This window comes from Ptychodera flava, chromosome 3 (genome assembly GCF_041260155.1).
Source record: "Ptychodera flava strain L36383 chromosome 3, AS_Pfla_20210202, whole genome shotgun sequence".
Lineage (NCBI taxonomy): Eukaryota > Metazoa > Hemichordata > Enteropneusta > Ptychoderidae > Ptychodera > Ptychodera flava.
The window spans coordinates 15023144-15051065 of record NC_091930.1 but is presented as its reverse complement, the minus strand read 5'-3'; the positions used below and the strand labels follow the sequence as shown (position 1 = coordinate 15051065).

General features: G+C 36.3%; 1 protein-coding gene across 1 annotated transcript; it reads right to left on the bottom strand.

The window, feature by feature from the left end:
• On the bottom strand, nucleotides 1-23937 carry LOC139125049 (uncharacterized). Its single transcript, XM_070691165.1, has 19 exons — nucleotides 23853-23937; nucleotides 22442-22816; nucleotides 21756-21833; nucleotides 21432-21497; nucleotides 21005-21058; nucleotides 19896-19984; nucleotides 18859-18969; nucleotides 18138-18279; nucleotides 17780-17899; nucleotides 16183-16248; nucleotides 13318-13491; nucleotides 4392-4512; nucleotides 4099-4202; nucleotides 3704-3803; nucleotides 3040-3196; nucleotides 2766-2831; nucleotides 2051-2203; nucleotides 1314-1482; nucleotides 1-858 (listed from the first exon to the last, which is right to left on the bottom strand). Exons 1-10 carry the CDS (start codon nucleotides 23917-23919, stop codon nucleotides 16184-16186), a joined length of 1167 nt encoding a protein of 388 aa, XP_070547266.1. The 5' UTR covers nucleotides 23920-23937; the 3' UTR covers nucleotides 1-858; nucleotides 1314-1482; nucleotides 2051-2203; nucleotides 2766-2831; nucleotides 3040-3196; nucleotides 3704-3803; nucleotides 4099-4202; nucleotides 4392-4512; nucleotides 13318-13491; nucleotide 16183.
• Nucleotides 23938-27922: the final 3985 nt, after the last annotated feature.

Sequence of the window (27922 nt, the reverse complement as noted above, 5' to 3'; positions counted from 1 at the left end):
GTAGTATACAATGTAGACTTTATTTGGCTTCTAAACAGGAAAGCCACGTTTAGTGATCCTTGCATTTACTGTACATGATACCATATTTCTATATTAAGTAATAATTGTATACTTCTTTCAAAGAAAACTTGTAAGCATAATCTGTAACATCTGTGTCACAAATAGAAAGGTAATATTTAATACAATAGTCAATATTCAATTTTTATTGATTCAGGAGACAAGGTACTTTGTAAGGATAAAACAATAATAATGTTTAATGGATGGAGTGGTGAACAAGCATTTAAATATTGACAAAACAATGATCATGATACGTATCTCTATTTACAATCTTTCTTGATTTTTCAGAATTCTATAATTAGTAAATGCGCATAAAACACATCGAAACTTACTCGCAGGTAACGTTTGCTTGAACTATAATTTGGTTTGGTTCACAGTGTCAGAAATCGTTAACACATAACTTGCTATTTGCACATTTGAGCGGATGGAGAAGTAGTTATGACAGTTGCGTCACGAAATTGAATCTTTCTTATTATGAGTTTTAAGTTGTTGCCCTGAAAATAATATCTTCGTTTGTCAGGGATGCATTGAAAATTGCCTAAACCGCTTGAAATCGTTTCCAACAAAGAACGAGCAGCCGGTACTTGAGGCTTCGGTATGCGCGTGTGTGTCGACAACTTTTTGTCTACTTATGTGCTTTGCTGTGGGAGTATTCCTTTAGTTGATCGATGTACTTTTAGTTGGTTGTAAAGGCACCACGCGGCTTGTCGTAGTGGCAAACGTCGACCATCCTCTTACACTCCAACTATGCTCACGATCCATTAGAAAAGCCATCTTCTTTCGAGCAAGTTGAGAATGCACCTATGGGACAGAAAAGCAAATTTACAAGAGTTCAAAATATATCAAAGCTTGCAACGCAAGTATAGTATCAGCATAAAGCAAAAAAGAATAAGAAGCTGAGAATTTACAAAAAGGAAAACAGCAATAGCAACAATCAGTAAGTTAAATAGTTAGTCAGTTGGTCAGTTAAGTAATTAGTTAGTCAGTCAGTCAGTCCGTTAGTTAGTTAGTTAGTTAGTTAGTTAGTTGTTAGTTAGTTAGTTAGTTAGTTAGTTAGTTAGTTAGTTAGTTAGTTAGTTAGTTAGTTAGTTCGTTATTTAGTTAGTAAGTTAGTTAGTTAGTTAGTTAGTTAGTTAGTTAGCTAGCTAGCTAACGCTTAGTTACAAATCTCTGGCTTTGGAAAAGCTTTCATCAATACTAATTAAATATGGTAACCGTGATCCAGTTAGGGCCTCGTCAACAGAATTAGACCTCACCTCTTTACTGCTCAAACAGTAGAAGACGAATATGAAGAAACCCTGGAGTGAGTTGAGAATGGCAAAGATGTACTCAAAGAAGAGGGTATGACGACTGACAGACAGCAAACCGAACAGCCAAGTCATGCCAAGCAATGGTAACAAAACGACAGCGGCTTTCAAACTGGATCTGTGAACGTGTTTACATACATGAAGGAAGCCAGTAGGTGAAATAGATACATGCAAATACCGTTTTATCAATATCGTCATAGAATATACGCATTAATTATTTATCGCAAAACAATCGTTTTCATTTAACTGATCCGAAATATAGCAATCTAGCGATGTCGATATTTCTAATAAAAAAAGGTTCAAAGCATATTCCCTAAAATCAAATAATTTGTTCAAGGAAACAATGTTTAGACATTTCTTAATTGCTAGTCCACGACATTGAATGTATATAAGAATGTAGACTGCACGATGTCATCACACACACAAAATCACAAAATCTATCACATTGAATTTGGTCAGAGTCAGCCATTTGCTATAAATGGTTTGTAGAAGGAAAAGGTCTCACCATGTTTCTGCTAAATGTACTAGTAACTTGGAATGAATATAGCCATAGCAAGTACTTAGTTATGACATTAAATGTACATTTTGTCACGTATTACTCGACTTAACAATACCTACAATATACAAATATTATGTTTTATGTCTTTAACAAATATTAGTGTTTGAAAGGCAAACGAGATTCCTACCTGATATTCATATACTTGTGTTCCGTTTTGTTGGTGAATAGTCGAGATATTACCCGAATGGCTATGCCCAAAACCACCAAATTGGAAAAGATTACGGCCAGCACGGGTCCAACGAATGCGAAAATCATACCACTTTGCACCGACAACCAGCAGCTGTGTTTAAGTAAGAGATTTATAAATTGTACTTTTTAACTTCGTATGGTAAAATTGAACATAAACTTGTTTCAAATTCTTATGAAACAAACTATTGCAATAGTCAGTTATCGTATCGTAAGTAAGTTATCGTAAGTGCCAGTCAAGGGGGAGAGAGAGAGAGAGAGAGAGAGAGAGAGAGAGAGAGAGAGAGAGAGAGAGAGAGAGAGAGAGAGAGAGAGAGAGAATGAGAATGAATATAATCTTGCAGGAATCACACACGATTAGTACTTTATAGACTTTGCTCCAGAATGGCAGATTCATTATCTCAGGATGGTGATTTGAGCATTATGATGTACTCCACAACACATTTTCACTTTTTTGGTTCATTGACTAAAGTGTCATTGGTACACAATGATGTCACAGAGGTTCATACAGTTTCGTCAATGAAGTAATTAATACATAATCATATACTTCTTTGTGAGGTAACCTAACACAAAATATGAAGATCTGTCGACTCAAGTAGTGTGCTACCTGCCCGCTTTATGATTCATCTGTTAGAGAGAAAACAGGACTAACTTACTTATTATCGGCAACGTACTGGTTATGTCCAAAGCCAGTGAGATCCCGACAAGTACCAGAGGTACACCTGTTTGGATAAAATGAAAAAAAAAAAGGTTTGTACTGACTGTCATAGAAACGAGATGATACACTTTCCAGGTAGTATTTTATCGAATTGACAGATGACTGGGAACTTTTAATGACTTGCCATAAACAAATTAAATAATATGATATTTACTACGTAGAAACTAGACACACATACGAACTCGTCTGCTTAAACATTTAACTTGACTCACCCCAACCAATTAAGTAGTAAGCTACGTATCGTCTCCTCTCAGCGGCATTAAATACTTTAACCAGTTGGAGATAGATTTGTATGCCTTCAACCAACATCCAACAGAAGACTGACGTGAAGAAATAGTGAAGCAGAGCAGCAACTGCGATACAGGCAGTCTGTGCATAATAAGGAAGAATGAACAGGATACTACAGATCGACTAATTCTTTGTTTCAACTGACTTTTCCTGAAAAAATAACTTTCGAAAACATCTTGAGGGGTAACTTTGAAGATTGGGGATCGGTATGTACAATGCGCATGTAAGGCAAATATGATATCATAGAGTTTATGCAAATACTCAAGCAGTTGTTCAAGCAATGTTTGAAAACGTCGACGCAACAAGGGGTAAAGGATGAAATTAGTTCATAGGGGCTTTCAAGACGTATTTGAACGCTAACTATGTTTTATGTACTTGTGCAAGGTATCTTCCAATACATCATACACATGAAAATGGTAGACATTTTAACAGTAATGACTTTTACGCGTACGTGCGCTCCCCAAGACACGCCAAGCCAGTTACACGTTCGTAAAATCTAATCTTGTCTTAATTTAACACGTTTGTTTACTTTAAAATATTTCGGCTAAAAGATTATTCAATAATGACGTTTGAAAGGAAATTCGTTACCTTGTTGCCTGTCTGCCTTATGCCTGCTACAAATATTATTTGTCCCATACCAATGGCAAGGCAAAGATTAATGTGGATAATGCGCTCCATCGTAAGCAATCTTCAAAAAATGTATTATCAGAGAGATTACTTTAACAATGATATATCTCTGCAGATGACTTGATAATGAATCTATAATGCGCTTGACACTGGAAATAAGATCTTTTCATGAAATGGGCGACAACAGAGTAGTAAAAACGTGTAAACCTAAGTCTCTGCGAAGGCTAACATGCGGCCCGAAGGATGCCTCTGATATATTTTCAAATATAAACCAAAGTTGATAGACAAAGATCTATGAAGGTCTCGTTTATTTTCAGGTTTATTTTTTCTTTACAAAAACAAGGAAAGATACAGACCTGAGCAAAGCAAACGTGAGAATCGTCAGGAAAATGGAGAATAAAGAAATGCCACAACCAATCACACTGATTAGTTCCAATGACTTCACATGAATTACAGGCATCTGCCAATGAAATTGTACATTCAATGAATGCATTATTCAATCACCACTCTTTTCGATGCGGCATGATTATACATCATGTAGGTAAGTATCTAAAATGTCCAACTCACGTCCTTGCAAATCAGTAAAGTTACTAATGATATAATGGTCAAGATATTAGGAAGACAGAAATCTCCAACAAGTCATACTTACCTCAAACTCTCTTAATCGAACAAGTACACCAAAACTGGTAAGATGGTCGCAGTGACAGACCGTTGCTGACTGACTTGTGCTGTTAACATGGCACCCAGCAGAATTCCAAGACATAGTTTGCCTGAAAGTAGAAAACGTTAAAGACTCAGTGGATTTTGATATGCGTGTCTCCTATTTTCCGTCAAGAGAAAGTTTAAAATATTTCTCATGAATAGATATAAATATGATAACTTATTTCAAATTTCAGGAAATATATTTGTAGGAGAAAGTATCAGCGAAATGTTCACTCCTTTCATTTCATGTCTCCATGGCAACACACAAAGTCATTAAAATGTACTTTTGTTGCTATAGCGCTGGTGTCGTGTTATAATGTAGGTAATACAAGTATTATTTATAACAAGAAGCACCATTCATAGATAACAGTTGCTTGTACATACTTATTACAAGTGCATTCTTTGGATAGGTTTAAAGCATTGGACATAGGAGGCTATATGCGAGAATTACGAGCAACATTACACGTCATTCGAGTTTATGTAAATAATACGGCTAGGTTTCAATCAGGTTCGAACCCACAACATACGGCATCAGTCGCCTAGCGGAGCGGCAGCAGACAGAACCGCACCGCTAAATCTACACTCTAAAACAGAGTGGTTCAATAGCCGGCTAAGTTGTTACATTTTTCTGACTGAGACCGCTCCACACGTTGTAGAGTTCGTGAAGCACTCACGCACGCACGCGCACTATCACACATCGCACACAAAAACTTTTATCGATGCGAAGCAACGAATACATCGCTTTAACATGGCGAACGATAGCCTCGGGGACAATTCTGTCCACCAGCAGAGCTATCAACCAAGGGTAGAAAATACGGTTAGTTTTCAATTGGGTTCGAACCCACAACATACGGCATCAGTCGCCTGGCGGAGTGGCAGCAGACAGAATCGCACCGCTAAATCTACACTCTAAAACAGAGTGGTTCAATAGCCGGCTAAGTTGTTACATTTTTCTGACTGAGACCGCTCCACACGTTGTAGAGTTCGTGAAGCACTCACGCACGCATGCACACTATCACACATCGCACACACAAAGTTTTATCGAAGCGGAGCAATGAATACATCGCTTCAACTGGGCAAACGATAGAAATTGGAACTAATTTTGGATAATTATATGGTTAAGTAATGTCATTTTAATCTGTAAATGCAAGCTCATCTGCTTTTCGTTTATTATTATTATTATTATTATTATTATTATTATTATTATTATTATTACAAGTTTAGGGGCTATGTATTATATAGAAATCTAATAACAAAAAAAAAAACCTCTGAAAAAGAGGTGTTCGAATGCAGGCCCATCGTGGCAGTCGTGGGCGTGCGCAAAATAAGGCACAGCAACTGTGGAGAGTCTATGCCAGTGTATTTGCTGCAAATATACCTTCACGCATGCGCACTCGTTTGCCAGTATAGTCTGCCAATATGAGCATGTGCAATTGAGTTTACTGCGCGTGAATATGTAGTCTGTACAATACGTCTCGTGCTATAATCTTGTCGTTGAGCTTTGCATGTTGACAAAAACTGGAATTACTGCAGAGAGATACTTTTCAGGACATCACAAGTGAGTCCCTGCGGTAACAAGTGGGACGTTTAGGAAATCCTTTCAAAAAGTTCACGCTGCCTGTGGGCATTTTGTGGAGTATAAGCTTATACGTACCTGGAGCGACGGTATACAGTATTTCTACTGTACATATTCATGATATTGCCAGATAATATGCGATGGAATTTTGCGTTTCACGTCGTTCAATCATTCAGATGGAAATGCCAGCCTTCTCCAAACTTTGAAAAAATCAGGGTGACAGACTTTGGAATGCTAACTCTTGTATAACAATGACCTAATTTAGTGAGATGACGACTTTGTATTCGAGGTCGGCAACAGTTTTTGATTTTCGAGAACTTTCATCATGGCGGATTCACTGAAACAGTGAGTATTCAACAAATTTTTCATATGTCCATGTAGCACATTTGTGCAAAAAATAAGCGAGTCCACAGGCCTTTGGCGAATCAATAAATTCGTTTTTCACCAAGCTGAAAGGTTGAAAGATGCGTCCGTCACTTTGGGACGAGCTAGATAAATGCAGTCAAACCCAGCTGGGCATAGAAATTTGCGATATAGTACGACCGGCCGTGCGGTGGAACTTTGCAACAAAGTTTCCATATCTGAACTGACGTACTTGAATGACAGGCACAGGGTATGATGGCCAATAAAAATGCATTCTCGTTGCATTTTGATAATAATGTATCAATCATAATGACACGGAAATTATGCCTCCTCCCAACAGAAGGGCCATGGTCTATTTTTAGCCCTACTACAGTATATCTCAGTGCTGAAAAGGTCATATTGTTGTCATGTCGTCATGACGACTTTTAAAATTTGCATACAACTGTGAGAGTGCAACGGGTTGTTTATAGGTCACAAAACCTTTGAATCCTACTGTCGCCCATTACACCTGTTTCCTTGGGCATTAAAGGTGTGCAAGTATACACATCAAAAGATTAGAAAATTCACTTCATGGGCAGAACCTTGTAAAATAGCCGTTTCTTGTCTGGTTAACGAAAAAAGATACCCCTGATCTAAAATATGCATGGGCTACCAGCCAGTGTCACCGGGCTACTAACTTCAGAATATGGTTGCCAAAGTGGACTACCAGGGGAAAAAAGTTAATTTCCAGCCCTGGGCAATATTAAACATGAAACATTTAACTTGTAATATTTCCCCTTGTCTTGGCCTGCGGGGTTTTAAAAAAATGTTTCAAGGTATACAGGGACCATGTTCAAATTTAGTCATTGCTACCATGGAAAGGGGAGATCAAGCTAATCATCAGAATCATAGAGTTTATGGGGTCACGCCAGGTCACACAAAAACTAATGCACCACTACATGGCCATAATTTTACTTTAGTTGAACAATCAGAAATAATTTATCTTCATTATTCTTCCTGGAATGAGGCAAAGAAATCAAAATAAATTATTATAAAATGAACATTATTATAAGTCGTTAATTATAAATCCATAAAATAAATAAGTACCAGTGAATTATGTTTTAAATAAAACAAAAAAAACTGTGCGCTACTGTTAATGTTTCTGATAAATAACGGTACATTGGGTTATAAAGGGAATTGGGTTCATAAAATTAATTTGAGATACAAGTAGAATTAATTTTAGCACATAAAATTAATTTGAAGGCATAAAATTAATTCGATGAATGCATAATAAGTTGGTACTATACTCTATAACATTTATTTGGGATGACTGCATGAAACAAAATTAAAAATGCTTGAAAAATTATTTCTGGTCTATATAAAATTAATTCAAACACACTAAAATAAACGGAAAACAAATTTGATAACAATGGCCCCTATGTACATAATCTTAATTATTCTTCCTAGAATGAAGGCAAAGAAATTACAATTATTATTATTATTATTATTATTATTATAGAACAAACGTTAAAAGTTGTTACTTAGAAATCCATAAAATAAATAAAAAACAGTGAATTATGTTTTAACATAGACCCTTTCAAGGGTCTATTGTTTTAAATAAAAAAGCTGTGGTTCCCAAATAGGTTACCATGGCAACATAAAAAAATGAACATTGTGTTCATGCTGTGATAAATACACTTAGGAGAGCATTTGCATAGTTACTGGGATTACTTTTAATGGAATTTTGAAAAAAAATTGAAATTTAAAACGCAAATAGGTTACTATAGAAACACAGGGCAGTAAAAATGGATATCATATTTTGTCTTTCTAATCTAAAATAACCCTTTGGTATAATATTTATGTTGATTAATGGATTTTTACACAGGATATTTGGTCTTTCTAACCCAAAATATCCCTTTGATATAACACATTCTGTTGATTACTGGATTTTAGGTGGAATCTTTGAAAAACTGGTAATTTTTACTCCTGAATGGTTGCCATGGAAACATCTCACATTAAAATGAGTGTGATTTTTTTTGGTGTGCTAACCAGAAAAACCCTTATTATCATTTTTTTACATCAATCAATAGTTGTTTAATAGGAATTAGGGAAAAAGTAACATTTTTAATCCCAAACTGGTTACCATGGCAACTCGAAACATTAAAATAAGTCTGGTGTTTTGTGTTGTCTGACCAAAACTCGCATACTAGATAATTTTCATAACAATCAAAGTAACTTTTCATGGGATATTAGAAAAACTGAAATTTTCAACCCCTAAAATGGTTACCATGGAAACATGGGGCAGTGAAATCGATATCATATTTGGTCTTTTCGACCCAAAATACCCTTATGGTGAAATTTTCATGGAAATTGAACCTATTATTATTCGCGTTATTATTTCTATATAATACTTATATTAATTATTATTATTATTACAAGTTTAGGGGCTATAAGTATTATATAGAAATGTAATAACAGTTCATTGAAGCTGTGTAGGAATTCTGAAAAAGAAGTGTTGTATATTTTAATTTTGTCAATAGGGGTGACTTCCAATTGTTTTACGTGCAGCGCAGAATTATGCATTATACTGTACGGAGAGAGGGGGATATCATTAAGCCAAGGGGTAATTAAATGCTTGTCGGAAAAGTGACACTAAGCAGTTTACGCGATACCAGCAGGCCTAGACTTTTAACTTTTGTGCGAACTTTACGGATACACGTTCAATCGGTTCAATTTAATTTTGTTTTTAGTTTTCTTCCATCAAAAGTCACGACTATGAAAAAGATTTCCGATATAAATTAACAATCTCTCTCTCTCTCTCTCTCTCTCTCTCTCTCTCTCTCTCTCTCTCTCTCTCTCTCTCTCTCTCTGCAGTGAAATTGCTATGCTGCGACCACCGAACGAATATTCCCCACCCCCACCCCAACTCTAACATAACGTATCCTGTACTAATTCTTTCATAAACGTATCAATGTACCAATGTACAATGGATTCATTCTGTTGTATAATTTAAAACTTATTCAGACTTACTTCGTAAGCGTCATATTGGCATTGCAGAATAAACATTTTTCTGCATTTCGCATGTTTCGCCCTGGCAGTGTAATCTGGCAGAGACCCTGCAATTCGCGTTCTTCTCTGTCGGAACACGCGCGCGCCCTTCAGAGACGCGACGCGAATCCCGGAGCATGGGCTATTGGGAGTGCGTGGCGTGACATTAGAACGTCTCCGATCTCGCGCTATCGTGTCGTTGGAATGTTGACAGAAACTGGAATTACTGCAGAGAATACTTTTCAGGATATCACATGTGAGTGTCTAAGGTACCAAGAAGGACGTTTAGGAAATCCTTTCAGAAAGTTCACGCCGCCTGTAGCCATTTTGTGGAGTATAAGCTTATAAGCTTACGTAACTCAGCACTGCAGCGTATACAGTATTTCTACTGATGGTACTGTACATATTGCCGGAAGATATGCGATAGAATTTTGCGTTTCACGTCGTTCAATCATTCAGATGGAAATGCCGCCCTTCTCCAAACTTTGAAAAAAACAGGGTGACAGACTTTGGAATGCTACACTACAGTTTTCGAGAACTCATGGACTGTGGTTTTATTCAACAATCGAGAGGGCTAGGGTGAGTCGAACTTTTTCCTATGTCCATGTAGCACTTGTGCAAAAATATGCGAATCCACAGGCCTTTGGCGAATCAATAAATGCGTTTTTAGCCTTTGTTTTTGTCTGGTTAACGAAAAAAATACCCCTGGTCTAAAATATGCATGGGCTACAATCCACTGTCACTGGGCTACCAACTTCAGAAAATGGTAGCCCAAGTGGACTACCAGGGAAAAAAGTTAATTTCGAGCCCTGGGCAGTATTAAACATGAAACCTGGGCAGTATTAAACATGAAACATTTAACTTGTAATATTTCCCCCTTGTCTTGGCCTGCTGGGTTTAAAAAAATGTTTAAAGGTATACAGGCACCATGTTCAAATTTAGCCATTGCTACCATGGAAAGGGGAGATCTACCTAATCATAGAATTTATGGCGTCACGCTAGGTCACACAAAAAATAATGCACCACTACATGGCCACAATTTTACTTAAGTTAAACAATCAGAAATAATTTGTCTTCATTATTCTTCCTGGAATGAGGCAAAGAAATCAAAATAAATTATTATAACATAAATATTAATACGTTGTTCATTATAATATATAAAATAAATAAGCACCAGTGAATTATGTTTTAAATAAAAAACTGTGCGCTACTGTAACTGCCTGTGATAAATAATGGTACACAGGGTGATAAGGGGGATTGGGTTCATAAAATTAATTGAGATACTAGTAGAATTAATTTTAAGCACATAAAATTAATTTGAAGGCATAAACATAATTCGATGCATAATGAGTTAGTACTGTACTATATAACACTTGGCCTATTTGGGATGACTGCATTAAACAAAATAAAAAATACTTCAAAAATTATTTCTGGTCTATATAAAATTAATTCAAACACACTAAAATTAACGGAAATAAAATTTTGACCAGAATGGCCCCAATATACATTATGTTTACTATTCATCCTAGAATGAAGCAAAGAAATTACAATTATTATTATTAAAGAACAAATTTCTTAGTTGTTACTTAGAAATCCATTAAATAAATAAAAAGCAGTGAATTATGTTTTAGCATAGATCCTCTCGAGGGTCTATGGTTTAAAAAAAAACTATTGTTCCAAAATGGTTACCAAGGCAACATAAAACAAAAATGAACATGGAGTTCATGCTGTGATAAATACACTAAGGAGAGCATTGCATAGTAACTGGGATTACTTTTAATGGAATTTGGAAAAAAAATTTGAAATTTTAAAATTCAAATAGGTTACTATGGAAACACAGGGCAGTAAAAATTGATATCATATTTGTCTTTCTAACCCAAAATAACCTTTGGTATAATATATTTGTTGATTACTGGATTTTTACACTGGATATTTGGTCTTTCTAAACCAAGATATCACTTTGATATTACAACATTCTGTTGATTACTGGATTTTAGGTGAAATCTTTAAAAAACTAGTAATTTTTACTCCTGAATGGTTGCCATGGAAACATCTCACATTAAAATGAGTGTGATATTTTTTGTTGTGCAAAACAGAAAAACCTTCAATCAAATTTTTACATCAATCAATCGTTCTTTAATAGGAATTAGGGAAAAAGTAACATTTTCAATCCCAAAATAGTTACCATGGCAACTCGAAACATTAAAATAATTCTAGTTTTTGTCTTCTCTGACCCGAACTCCCCCGCTAAATAATTTTCATATAAAATCAAAGTAACTTTTCATGGGATATTAGAAAAATGAAATTTTCAACCCCTAAAATGGTTACCATGGAAACATGGGGCAGTAAAATCGATATAATATTTGGTCTTTTCGACCCAAAATACCCTTATGGTGAAAATTTCACGGTAATTGACCCTATTATTATTCGCGTTATTATTTCTATATAATACTTATATTAATTATTATTATTATTATGGTTAATTAATACTCAATTTGTGACCTAAAGGTCAAATAGAATGAGTGAACAATATATAAAGAGGCCTTTTTTACCATTTCATCAATATGATTGTCTCATTTAAGCTTATTATTTATGATTAAACCAAGACATTTAATTCAATATCAAGGACACGGTTTCCTAGTGTCAATGAAGAAAGCTGAACAGGCTGTTTTGTGAAAAATAGCCTCATTTCTTTACATTTTTTTGGATTTAATTTCATATTATTTACTAAGGCTCATTGGTCAATATGTGATAATGTTGTTTGCATCTGTGAATGGCTGGGAACACTGGAATGAAAGCATTGTGACAAAGTAGTGTCGTCCTTGAAAATGAAATTTGATCCCTGAAGACAATCAGGAATATCATTAATCATAATCATAAATAGTATGGGGTCCAATTTTGCCCTTGTGGAACACCTGCATGTATCGTGTCCCAAGGAGAAAAATTATCACCAATCTTGACCCGTTGATGTCTATCATACAAAAAATGAGCTATCCATTTAACTATGTTACTATTTATACCAAGATTAACCAGTTTGTTAAGTAGTATGCTGTGATCAATCTTATCAAAGGCCTTACTAAAATCCAGGTAACAAATTCGAAGCATATTACCTTGGCTTTCAAGTTGACTTATACACTTGTTTTTATGAGTAAACTGTAATATCGCAAGAATTAGCTATATGGCACCTAATACTTTTGAGAAATTTGAAAATACGAAGATCCAATTATTACAATTGAGTTCCAATTGAGTTCGAGGAAATAGCCTGAGAAAGATTGTGATTTAAATTCTATTGTGCATATTCACACATCTTCACCCGTGTTTATTTGTGAACAGTGATCACTTGGGTACTTTCTGTAACCAGGCAAGTAGCGCTGTGTCTCTGCTCTAAGATATTACTACAAGACCGGATTAGGCCTTCAGGTATCGCATTGGACGTTGCCGAGTATAGTCATGTTGCCTTCAGCAGCATTTTGTAAACTTAACACAATCAGAACTAATTAGGATAATTGGATACATTATTGTTGTTGATTTAATCAGTGAATGAAAGTTCATCATTCTTTTCCTGTTCGTAACACACCTTTTGTCTTTTTAATTTGTACCTTTACAAAGTTAAGCTATGGGACATCTAATAATTTTGATAAATTTGAACTACAATGAGATCCAATTCTCCCAAATTAGCTTTAATCGTGTTACTTGGAAAGACACTTGTGTGACACCATGTTTGCACTATTCCCTATAGCATACGCCATTGTAATGTCCTATCAAGTTGAATACGAGAATCTTAATGATGATATTTCCCCATATAGTGAACTGACAATTTAGTACCACTGCTACGGTACAAGCATATAAGCTCAATGTAAACAATGTGTACAATGCTGCACTTCAAAATCATTAGATTTATACCTACCCGTCTGGCCCTCCATACTCTAGAAATTCACAACTGACATAATCGGCAGACGCATTTATCAGATCGTGATTTTTAAAGGCAAGTATCACTGGCGCACTGCCTGGGAGAGGAAATACTGGTCTAGGATGTACCGTGCTTGAGAGGATAACACTGCGTAGTGATCGATTTACACCACTGAAAAAGGCAAAGAAAATGTTGTGTTGCAAAAATAGGAAAATCGACAAATATTGAATAGCTGCACAAATATTTCAGAAAAAATGAGGCGAAACATCAACTTTTCAAAATCCTCTAAAGGGAAGCTGGATGTAATTGATGATTAAGGTATTGCTATGTTTGCACTCCACAAACATATATCAGCATCTTGGAACAGCGGAAACGGTAAGGGACGCATTATGTTAGAATGCTGTGTTCACAAATCCAAATCATGCAGAGCCAAGCAGGTTTTGTTTTTTTTTCCTAGCGGTGCACAAAGCAACTAACTCGTCAGTGCTATATTGCACAGCGAGTAAGTACTATGTGACCCTGCAATCCGACGTCTGTGAAGACCTCAAAGGGGTTCCGACTTCAAAGTTGTCCCCATCCTAAATGTCCGGTAAGATAGGGGTTAAACTCAAGTCTGACAACACCTACAGCATAAAAGACGCTTTTGTTGTCACATGGACGTTTCTGATGTAATATTGGATGCTATGTTAGTATTTAATACGTAAAGTTTGGGAAAATGTACAAAATAAGGGCTGAGCACAGAAATAACAATGGGAAGGGCTAGTGTCTATATCAATCATGACTTATCTATAAAATGACTCATTTGAAGTCATATTGCCATTTGGAAGTCATTCTAATCGCTGCTCTTAAATACATAAACGGATATGAAATACAATTTGAAGCAGTGCAGTGGCGTATCAATCGCACTTGCGGGTCAAAATTCATCGCCACAAGCCAGCCATAGATATTTTTGGTAGTTTACTTCAACTGGTACTATAAAACTGGTCGGTTATCGACCCATTGTCTACTTCTGCTAGCTACCTCGATAATATACACATATATTTTCAACCATTTTCACGTGAGCCGACGTCCACAAATTACGACTCCGCAACGTTTGCCCTCTCGCGTAAAACGTATTGAATACATTTGATTTGTCAAAAGTTCAGAACCGAGCATAAACAGTCGATGGCTCTTAAAAACGGTTGAAAATAGATGTTGCCACATTCGACATAATTAACGGAAGTAGGAGATGAGTCATAGATAGTCAGAGATAAAGTAGGTACATGTTCATTTATTCAAAGACTAAGATATTTCATTATTTTGCGAGGTAAATAAAAAACTGATTGGTGTCGTAGTAAACTACGGAAAAGGTCTATGGACAGATTAGCAGCGGTTCTGAAGCGATATCCCTTGACACGAATGCGATCTATACGCCTCAGCATTGTGCTACGAATGCACAGATATGAAATACACCTGAATAGGGCTCGAGGCCAATTTTTAGGGGGTATTTTTCTTTATATATTTTTACAAAGATATCCAATACCTACCATAGAATTGACACGATTGAAGTAATACATTACCTAAAAGAAGTTTAATACAGCAGAGAGAGCGTAAAATCATCCAAAGTTTTGGGGGACCACTTTCAGGTCAAAATGACACCTTTGGAGTTAAACTGATTGTCTTTATTCAATACTAAAAGTTGACAAAAATGCAAGGAAGTGTACTATAGTCCCATATATACCTGACACTTAAAAGGTCGCATGTTACATTTTTCAAGTTAGAACATTACTTCAATTACGCAAAGTTTCAAAGCAATCAGAACATTTACTTCAAAGGAAATTATTTGTGACAAAAAAAAGAATTGCCCAAAAAAACAAAAAAAAAATACAAAAATGAAATGTTAACCACAATTTAAGAAATCTAATAGAAAACGACCCTAGGGTCAAGAGTATTAAGTTTCAAAGCAATCCAACAAGGACATTGAGAGAAAAAAAAAAAAACATTTTTAACAAGCGACCTAACGGCCGATATAGCTCCGCTGTGTTGATGTAGAGCATAACTATTTTTGACACATATTGATGAAGAAGGTGGAAATCTTTGATAGCTCATTTTAATGGCCAGAGAAAAGTGGCTAAAATAGCTGCAAAATACACAATTGAAAATTCCATCATAATTTGAATGTAAAACATTGGATCATCCCTGACAACATGTCAACCAAACCTATCTGACCAGTAGTTTTTTGAGAATGAAAAAAATTGCTCCAAAAATACAAAATTGCAGATTTCATCATAATTTCAATAAATATCATTTAGATCATCTGTAGAAACCTGTGTCGCCTTTTGGATAAGGGATTCTCCTAAAGTGCTGACATGCCATCGACTGCGGACTAATACTCAGATGAAAATAATATCTTTTGAAGTGACATCATAGAAGTCGCGTGCAAAGGTACATATTTCAACACGCACGATATCGGAGAAGAATGTGACGTTGAAATTCACATTAAGAAAAGCATGAACAGATATCAGAAATTTCAGGCAATCGGCAATGCATGGCAACGTAGTTCCATTTAAAATTTCCTCTCACCCCACCCAGTATCAAACCCAGTAAGCAAAGGATCATAACGTTAATGCGGTGTTTACTGTAAAATACTGTTAAAACGGCTGAAGCGGCAAAAAATTCTCTCTCGCCGACGATGTCTTGCTACATAGCGATTACCTGTTGCCAGATGTGCTTTAGGGTGCTCCGAAGCAATGACTTAATAACGGCTTTGCTAGAAAAACTTGGTATGCTGCTAAGTGGCTTTTGCATCTTCTGTATCACAGAAATGCTACTAATACAAATCACCGAATGATATCATTACAACAAGAACGATGAAACACAGACCTTATATTTGCTCTCTCCATGGTGACGTCAGGTTTGAGTACTTGACATTTATTAAGTATCCATTCCCTAAAAGTTACGATGAAATACAATCAATTAGAGCCTTGTATTATATTAATATAATTAGCCTCGCCAAATCGTCATTCATTGTGGATAAAAGTATGATGGCGTTTCAACATCAGGTTTCACTTTCTAATCCTTTTAAATTGACAATCCATTATTGCTACATGCAAATTAGTTTATTAGTACTTGACTATCACTAAGCTCTTAGTGCTACCAATAAAGCTTAGTACTTGTTCTTCAGTAAGTGATTAGACACTCTAAAAATCTTGGTTCTCTGCGCAGCTTGAAGTCCCTGACCATCTATCGTGCACTCGTTCCAAAGTCTGCCGATGGATGAACATTATTTTGTTAATGGAAAGGGTCCGGTAAGGAGTCGGTCTTACTGGTTTAAGAGCCCCCTTCATTATAAGGGAAGTATGACTGCGGTTTGAAATCGGAAGTTTTGTAACAATTGTTTCATTTTCCTAGTCTATTTGACTTGCCAACACGTGTAACTTTATCCTCCACCGAGACAAGCAAATTAGTTTAGTCGTACTTAACTCTACTTAGATCTATCAATATACCAATATAGCGTACCACTAGCTCTTCTAAAAGCGACTATGATATCTTCTGCATCCTTTTTCCCAGTAATAACCCGAAATATATCACTTGTGGTGATAAACACTCACAGAGATGTAGGTTTACAGCAAAGCAACATATCTTTCTGCAAGTGATTGCACTTTGCTTACGAGAAAGGGTTTGGCATGGAGAAATATGATCAAAATACACACCCTAACCTACTCTGAACTGAAGATCATCGCACGACAAGCATGGTTTTTAAAATTTGGTGTTGTTGTTTTTCTAATTAATGTCATTTTTTCTGATTGGAGAATGGCCCTAGTGCTTTCGTACACAATCTTTTGGCAGATTTGGATGGGGGTTCCTACCATATGCTATAATTCACACGTCTGTACGACAACAGAACTCGAACTTGCCGTAAAGTCGACTGATCAATTGTAAGTAATAAGCACAAGAGGGATCCTCAATCAAAAGACAAAACTTGGAGGGTAGATTTAGCTCTCTCGATAAGTCCTTACTGTTTTGCATGAATAACTGCACGAAATCAAGGTTCAGTAATTTCCAAAACATTTCAACAAAATATATAATAAATGGAAAAAAGTTTGGTTTAGCCATGATATCAATTATTGTATTTTCCCCTAAAAGAGCGAATCCTTTGGCAACGGCGCTGTTACCAGGACGTTGGAAGTTCTATCAAACGATGCATACAAAAACCGACTCAATTTTCTGCACATAAGTCAGTAGACAAGTGTAGCTTTAATGCAGCCAACACTTTTGGGCACAAAAAGGTGATAGTATTTAACTAAGTGTCATCGATATCAATACTCTGAAAATGTTTTTTTAATACGTTGATTAAAAATCACTTGTTTTAATATTTATCCATCAATCTAACCTTTCCTCCATTTTAATGGGCGGTCTCTTACAATCGGCAGGGTAACGTATCAGCTACATCAAATCGATTATAAAAGTCATAACTCACCCGACGGCAAAACTTGTCTCGGTAACGTTATGTTGTCTCCATCTAAAGAAGAGACATCCGAAGGAAATATGTATTCTTCAACGTCCTCGTTGACAAAACTAGTCAGTTCAATATACATACCTGCATGATAAACAAAATAGTTCCTTATTGTACAGCACTCATTACTATTGTTATTATCATTATTTATAACTGTTATTTTACATGACTTAAATTATTTCAAGTAACTTTTTAGTATCCAATTTATTTTCTATTTCTTGGAATATGTAAATACAATTATTGGGATTACGGTGGTTGTTATGGTGCTTATTAGGATGGTAAACAAAATGATAATGAGTGAGCACGAAGTAATTCTACTTACCGCGGTCGGCAGACGCCGACTGAATCGTTACCGTCTTATTATCAATGAAGTGATCGTGAATTCTTTGTATGAGATGTAAGCCAAAGTCGTCTATCTGCCGAAAGGTATCAACACAGTCACTTTGGCAAAACGTGAAGTTATTCTGCAAGACATAAAGGCAAGTATGATGGTAACGTAAGCATAACATTTTGCCTTCGTTAAATGTCAAAGGTGAGAAATAGAAATACACAACGCATATCACTTGCAGGTTAGAGAAAACTTATCCGGATCTATCACACAATTAAATGTCTCCAAGCAAATGCGCTAATAACTACTGAAAACCCCGATATTTGCAAACAATTGTATGCTTAACAACGCAGATTCACATCAGAAACGCTGTTATGCTTGCACAGGCGAAAGCGAAAAAAAACCGGTTTTCTGGGGGTTATTCAACTTGTCTGACAGATATCTTTATGTAAAAAATGGTTTCAAGTGATAATGAGTTATGTTAAACAAAAAATATGAATCGCAATACATACATACATACATACATACATACATACATACATACATACATACATACATACATACATACATACATACATACATACATACATACATACATACATACATACATACATACATACATACATACATACATACATTGCATTGCATTGCATTGCATTGCATTGCATTGCATTACATTACATTACATTACATTACATCACATCACATTACCTACCGTTTTTGATTGATCAAAAAGTGTTGCTGAACCTTGCTTTAAGACTTCTTGAAAGTGGGGAACTATGGCGTCATCAAATGTCCTATAAGTCCAGGCGGAAATCTGTTCGAACTGCAAGACGTTATATTCTGATTTATAATGACTTACTTTCGTTAAAAGTTGGACTAGGGACATCAAGAAGCATATAGCTTAGAATCCAAATAATTAAGCTAATCTTATATTATTTTCAAAGAAATGTAAATTAGCCGAAAATGACCCATCATCAACAACCAACATTCGTTTGCCCCTAGATGTGCACGATATACCTACTCGAGTGACGACCATATTTAGCTTTTCCGGTGAATTGCAGCCATGGGATGAGAAAGTTCCCTCAAGTTAGAATACATTTTCAGGTTTGTATTTCGCTTCTGTCCACGAATGCAGTGAAATTATACAAGCAGAAAGATGTTTTATCTGAAGACAAAATGTGCTTCTTGGACAGACGTTCCGATCCTCAATTTTGGCGATTATAATCTACCGCTTTTTAACTCATCTAAAAGCTATCGGAGTTAGAAAAAAAATCATCATCTTAGATTTACATAGATAATTGTCATTTATATTGAGCTGTTACAAATCTGAGGGAAGTATTTTTGTATTTTTGTTGTGATAAAATCACTCGGATGGCTTTAATTCTTATTGTTAAGTATACAAAATAGAAGCCGGTTTTACCGGTTCCATGATGCAGTGCGCGCCAGGGAATACAAAGCGTACGTTACGCATAGAACTTTTTAGCCGTAGGGTACAGGCAGGGTATGTTACTCATAGAACTCTATGGCAGATTACACCCTGACCTATATTTTCGTCGCTGATGGTTAGAATATACACAGGGCATTATTTGGCATTGCAAATTTGTGTCATTATTCTACAACAATCCTTTGTACAACACAAATCAGTATGTTTTCGTTGTTTTGAGTGTATATAGGGTGTTTGATATAGCCACTGCAATGCATTGTGGGATAACCGGGAAAAGGTCTATTGTTGCCAATTGTGCATCTTACCCTTTGATGCCAAGCAGATCCATTCAATGGTGGCGGACATCTGTTTCCATCAATGGTGTCATTGTCAAAACACGGGAAAACATCCAGACCTTTGAAAATGCATGATTAATATGTGGAAAAAAATCCGAACTTGAAAATTCATGATAACTATTGTAGATAACCAAATTTGTATTCTTGAGCTCTCCTTGCTGCATACTTAGGTTGCAATGATTGGATAAAGATTGGTATGAGGGAACGTTCCATGATCGCAACATGACCTAACATCCCAAGGTTAATTGCAACAGTGATGCCAAGAACGAAGGTGTTCTGCCCACCAGCTCTACAGTTATAGATTGAAGAAACTAAGAAATGTTACAAAATATCAGTGTTAATCTGCCTGAAGCTGTCTTGACAAACGAAATCAGGTAGTAGATGTATTTCGTAATACCTTTTGTTGACATGTTTTTATCCGGCGTCTACAAAATTATGCTATAAGGGTATTATAAATTGCATCACGTTATGTTTAATTATGGCGCAAATACAGCGATCTGATTGCTAAAAGAACCATAGTGTATTGGCGATATACCATGGCTGGCTCTGCGCGAGCTCTAAGCTTGAGCAAATATCCGTTTATGACGTTCCACACCAGAATTTCAATATATTTGTATGATATATTTGCAGTAAATCACACCCAGCGACGGTATACCACAAGATTTTGACCAGTTCACTTCATATATGCACTCGCTATCGCTCGTGCATATATGTCGTGAACTGGTCAAAATCTCGTGATATACCATCGCTGGGTGTGCTTTATTGCTTACAATATCGCATATGTGGGCTGATAGTGTGTCTTAATATTTTATGTCTTAGATATTTCCATTCTTTTTTAGTATATTATTTATGTTTTTATCCCTGGAGAGATTGTTAAAGTTTGCGAGAAATCTGGCTGAAACATATTTCAAGTAGACTGGGATATCTGACAATCGAGATAACTGAAACTTTTCTTTGGTCATTCGTGACATATAAATAGAGTCGTACATTTTGATGCTCTTTTCTTGCTGTAAACAGACAAGCATTTAGTTCTTGTGCGCAACAGGAATTATAGCACAGGGAATAAGTGTATTGCTTACCAATGTCTATTTCCATAGCCATTGCACAACGGAAACACGAACAATCGCTAAAACCTAAAACGAGAGGGGATAATATTAATCCGAGCCTAACTGAAAACTGTGCTAAATGCAATTGATTCGCCAAATAACTCATAATAATACAGATTCCGACTGGGAGACGTTACATAAGAATAAAGTTCCATGGCTAAACATAACAAGAAGTAAATCGTTGCTTCCGACATAACGCAAGAATAAGATGAAATTAAATTGAACTGATATCAATTTAAAGAGCACATTAAATAATAGATAGGGTAAAAAACAAAACTTGTCGGGTTACATCATGCACTAACATTGGCTGAACAAGTCTGAGCTTCTAATGTCACTGAACAAATTAACTTGAAAAATCGTGTTCAATAGTTATTTCGATAATTATATAGATACAACTTACCGTCTGTCAGCAGCAATTCAAAGGCTTCATTAGTAATGTTCACTGGGGACATAGTAACTGAACTCACTGGGAGAAAAACATAAGGAATATTATATATATATATATATATATATATATATATATATATATATATATATATATATATATATATAACTCACTTGGAGAAAAACATAAGGAATATTATATATATACATATATATGTGTGTGGTGTGTATTACAAGTCGTATGTGTGTGTGTGTGTGTGTATTACAAGTCGTTTTCTGCGGAAGACCTTTGTTTAATCAATAACGTACGATAGATTGTATTGTATTTAAGTATACTAACATTCTTTGTCGCCTCTTCTGAATTTGACGTTAGTGCAAGTACAGTGGTATAAGCCTACACTGGTGTAACACATCGAAGCTGCAAAAATACAAAAATGTTAAACCGATATGTCGTAATTGTGTTTTGGAGTTACTAAATATTAATTCAATGTCGCAAATAATTGTCTATCTTCCTCTGGCGCTCTCTGCAATAAGTTAAAAAAGTGTCTCGACATTGTTTGGATTTAGAAAAGTCCTCAGAACAGTATTCAAGGTCAAGTTAAATATAATTGCTTATTTTAGAGCAGAAATTAGCTCGTTCTAGAACTAAAGGCATTTTAACAATAAGTACGTGGAGATACGGGTAGTTAGTAAAACTTTTTGTACCTGTTTACACATCTTTGGGTTATGAGTGCGATAACTCGGTATTGCCCTCAGAAGAGCTCAAATCAAGCTATTAGCAAGACAAGGACTCATTGTCTCTACACAACAGAGTCTGTCTTGACACAATCACTAGGAGATTGTTTTAGAGGAGTTTCAGAAACGTCTGAGTTCAGTTATATTCTATAATTTGTGCACACATTGTAACTTCTCGATGACTTCCCTACATTTACTTATTTGGTTTCATAGTATAATTTAAAATATAGTCGAAGATTCACTGCCTGTTTTCTGATGTAAAATTGTTGAAATTATGAGTGAGCACACTACCTTTACAAACGAATAGGCGAGCTGGTTCCGAAATGACATACATGTGATCGGTGACGGCCGCCAAAATGCAGAAATACGACCCTGTGTCCGTCAGGCGGGCTTGCGAAATGAGTAAATCGAACACACCGAGGGAATGGTTACCAACAATGTCGAACGTATCGGGGGAGTGCTTGGTAAGTTTTTCGTCTATGCTGAGCCGTACCCGGTCCTTTTTCCAGAACAGAGCGCCGGCTTTCCTAACCGAGGTACATGGAAGCACCACGGTGTCGTTCTCGAATGCATATGTGTCCTCGGGTACGATGCGGAGCGCCTGCATTTCCGACATAGAGACGTTGGCCTGGTTTCTTGGGGGTACTGTCGATTCTTGCATTGAGCCTGGTTTAACAAAGAGATATCAACAGGTCTAAGGTAAGTGTCATTTAATGTGAGCAAACCAGACCCAAGGTAAATAGAAAATTACAATGACGGCAGCGTCTTCTTGAATCAGCGTTTAGCAGTCGTCAATGTTCTGACCGATACTCGTTTTCTGTGAGTATGCTACCTCCATTTCATAAGCGATGTGAGTTAAAGCCCTGATAAAGCCTGCCACTCACTTCTGATAAAGAGACATGTAATTTTTTTGAAACAGCATTGCGTTGTCTTCAATATGGCTTCTTTATTGCTATAACTACTCTACTTGCACAACAGACCCCTCGTCTAACCAAACCTTTCTGCTAATAAGCTGTGTCTTGTTAGCAAGTTTTCATATGACTTACAAGTTCCACCGTATCTCACTTAGGAAATGTGCACGTCGTAGGCTGAAGAAGATGTACATGACTTGAAAAGCAGTGAATTTATATGTATTAAAACTGGAAATTGTTCGGATTGTCAAAGAATTTGGTAAAAAAATATGTTTTGTCTAATGTCGAAAGGCATTTCTCGCCGACGATGATGCTTGGTCCATCATTTGCTTTATTATCATAGTTGCATACCTATCTACCAACATACCTAAGTAGAAATCTTCTGGAGCTCTACAAAGCTAATTTGTATGTAGCAAGACATAAAATATTGTTCAACATAAAGAGGCTGTTCTCCTTCTTGTTTCAGGAAAGGAAAATGTCGTTTGTAGACAAGTAGAACATTTCTTCGAGATTTTCTTGCAGAATCACGCGATTCAGATGGATAACAAAGCAAATACGTGAGTAAAGGAAGCATATTGTTATTGGTGACCTCGAAACCTTCATAATAGAATGCAAACATCGCGTCTTTCATTTAGCCGAACGGCAACTTCACATTATTAACATGGACCGAGTTCAAAATACTTTCAAATTACGTCTGAAATTTTAGGCAAGTTAAAGTGTCTGAATTTTCAAAAAATGTCTTAAAATTTAACTTGAATGTCGTCAGAAAATGCATAAACACCGGTACTGACCTTGGAAATGAAGTATGAAAAGGTGAAAATTGAAAACGCACAGAGCTCGCATTCGAGATCTTCCCATCGTGACTGGCCACGAACCAGCTCTCGGTGGTGGACAAGACGGAATGTTGTATATGCACCAGTTATTTTACTCTAACGTATGTGATTGGTCCCGAGATTTGTTGTCAACATCGTAAACGAAACGAACTTGTGTACAGCAATCCATGTCGCCATGGCGACTGTAGTTTGTTAATAGAATTGTAATTGCGTAACGGATATTCTAAAACATTTAAAAATCCCAATATAAATTACCCACTACCCAACGGAATAAGAAGAGTCACTGATTCCACCAAATGCATGTGTTAGATAGTTGTGGTTTGAAAAAGTAGAAGAAATCCCAAAATTGGGAAAAAGGTTGTACGTTGCTTTCGCTTCATTTGCAATTTTATTTCAGAAACAGTTACTGTGCTTGCTTTCTCGATATGAAGTTTGTGTCGAAAAACGAATAACAAAGGGATTCGCACCAGCGGTACAGCTGTGACTTCAAGTATTGAATCTATTAATATTTTTGCACCTATTTTTGGGCCGATTCTACGGTCTCACTCCCGGATTTTTCGACGCAAAAGATAGGTCAAATAGTGACGGACATGAGCAACAGCGCCACCAAACGGCCTTTATGTGAATTGTTTTTTTACCATTTGGCGATGAAAATCACCTATATTTGAAGCTGAGTGACGACTGCGTCTTGGCTCATTTAGCCATACGTGATCACACTCAATTTTATCACATTCTTTCAGTTTCCTTTCTCATTTAATAAAAAAGGGGATTATCAATAAAGCACTTGGTGCTTCACTGGTTTTTAAAATTATCAACCGGTGTCAACAGTGCAGCTTCGTTATCACCACCACGTGCAAGATTACAAGGAAAATACGATTTCGCTCCAATCCCACCGGCTTCGAGCGCTTTCATGAGGCGCGGCGTCGGGCTTGTTGGTCTTTGCTTTCCCGCTTGCTAGTATATGGGTCCGCCATAATAAACAAAAGGAGAGATAATGATTACTTCAAGGGTGAGGAAACTAACTATCATTCTCACAGTGCATCACGTGATGGGTTACTGTCGGTCAAAACTCAATTCAAAAGAATTAAATATTACACAATCGTCGGGCTATATCACGGTACGAATGGAACATTCTTTGACAGCAACGCACGTTGTAAGCAGAACAAAGTTAGTTCAGAAATGCACACTATAGCCCATAAATGCACACAGTGTGGCGGACTACAACTTCTGAATCTCAGAATGTTTGTTACACACACTGTTTGCCTCAGGTTGGCCATTCGATGTAGCTTGAGATGATGGCGCTGTTGCTTATTTCCGTCGTTTTTTACCCTGGTGAAGAACCAGGATTGAGACATGAAAGACGGGCCACAATTTGCGCCAATTATTAATAAGTAGTTGAGGTCGAGGCTGTATCGCTAGTGTGCATATTTTGGTAATTTTGGCGGGGTTTTTTCCTGACACGAAGCTTTGTATTGAGAAACCTAGTACGGCCATTGTTCTGTCAAGATATATGACAACAATTACAAATTGGCTCATTTCTGATCTTTTCTGCTTTTCCTTTGGCTAACTCTAATGGTACATGTGTGACACTCATGCGCCGTTCATGGCAGGTTTTGAAAATCCCACCTGTGGCTTAATCTTTGAGACCAAGTATCTCAATTATCTCAATTATCTCAGTACATCGCCGTTGAGACAACGTTCACAAACACTGGAAAAAACATGTTGGTCTCCGAGTCCATTTTAGAAAACAGACATGTTTAAAATCAACATGACTTTGAAAGTTTCCTACTTTTTATATGTTCTCTCCAACGTCTGCGGGCACAGCTTGCGAGATAAATGTCACAAAGCGCCGAAAAGTCGATGAAATGCCGAATTTATTGTTGAGATCGTGGTCTGACTTAACCTCGATGTACTCAGTGATTCCCCGTGCCAACATTCATGCGTCTCTATAGCGCCTGTGGCATCTTGCAGTAGTAGTGTTAGCGTTAGCATCCAAGAGTCAGTGAGTGTGCGTATTCGAGTGATAGTGAGAAGCAATATTGTGGTGACTTGTCAACACTCTGTCTTGTAATAGCGTACACAAGTGCACCCCCAGAAGTCATGTTAATTTAGGTATACCAATTAAGATGACACCTTCAATCTGAACTCTTATCAGTCTTATACACGTATTCATTGTTGAAGTAAGAAGTGTCGTCACGGACCAGATCCACGATATATCACGTTGACAAGTAAAGGATGTCTGCTCATCTCTGCAAGTCCAAGACTTGTGCCAAGATAGCATCATTTTAGGTGGGAATTTGCCATCGCCCTCATTCTTTTGCTTGCGCATTATATAATATTGTTAGTAGCACATAGGAATTTAAATGCAAGGCTATTGTGTTATCATATATATATATATATATATATATATATATATATATATATATATATATATATATATATATATATATTATGTATGTATATATAACATTTTGTGAAAATACTACGTCATCAGTTGCCTCATATTCGAGATCGAGATCTCTCATGGTGAATTGAATATCATAGAATTTCACTGAAATAATATAGTCAATTTAATGAGTAGTCCATTAACTCACAGCGTACATTGACCATTTGCATGCATTACACAATGTCGAGATTATGTATGGCCATGATAAAATCAATATTTTTTTTTTCATCATAATGCGAGTAGATGTATTCTTGTCGACAGTGACAAGCATCGTGAACGCTGAAAAAGATGTTGTATACGCTTACAGCACCAATCACACTTTTGATAGAAAGAAAATTCAAAAAGCGCTGCCAACCGGTGCTGAGAAGTGCAAAACTACAGAGAGAAGAAAACAAGATATACGTATTGCTTCTTATTTATTTAATATGTGTTAATATAACAATTCTTTACTTTTTAAATTGCAAGTGTATTAATTTTCTTTCACGATAAATAAAACCTTTCTGTGCTAAGACTAAACCAAATCCTGTTAGATTTGTTTGCTTTGTTCAAGTTCTAGCCTTTGATCTTCTGTAAACTCTTGAATAAGATGCGCGTGTCCTATTTTGGTCTTTCTGTGTGCGGGTTTGTACGAGCAACATCGTCTACAACTTATTAACAGTATAAATAGTATCATGCAAAACGTATGAAGCAAATCTACTTGAAATAATTGACTGCTATATCTATTATTTAAGTACTGCCATTTATCATTCTGTTGTGTATATTCTGTCACATCTCCTGGATCCCTTTACGTATTTCTGCTCCCAATTTGTTCTTCTTCTATTAATAAGCAGTCATATTGCACCTCTGATTTAAAAACCTTTAGAACCGTCCGTTGGAACGTGACCAGGACTTGTTCGACATATCGCTCTCAAGATGATACAGAATGGAATCGAAATTGTCAAAACTGGTTCAAAATTTTTAATAGAATAAGCTTTATATAAATATATATTTTAAATATTTAACAATTTTGGGAATTATTACAAATATGCAACAACCAGCCCAGATCGCCCACTGTACGACGTCGTGTTCTAGTTGTACCGGATATATTGTATACATACTAGTACGTACACAGCGCTGTGGCGATTAATGCCGTACTCTCATGATTAATTACGAAGTCACGATTCGATAAATTCATACATGGACACATAGAAGGCATGTCAAGCGAATTTTGAGTTGCTCAAGCTTTAGCTATTGTCCAAGAATCGAATGGGCTGCTGTCATTCGAATTAATAACTTAGTAACGGCACCGCGCAAGCCGTACGATACAATGTTCACGTCGTCACCTGGCGAAAAATCAGAAAGCTACACCGCAACGTAAGTTTTCTTATTAAATATGTAGCGTATGATCTTCGAGATAGCGACATAGAACGCATAATACATCAAGCCGACGATAGATTTCCGTCATCACATAAAACATTCTGTAAGCTCTTGGAACTTTTCGGGCTTTCCAATATAGTAAGCTTGTAATATTTCGAAAGCCACGATAAATTCTAGAATAAGAACTACTGTTTCGATCTTGTTGTTGCCCTTCCTTTACAAATAT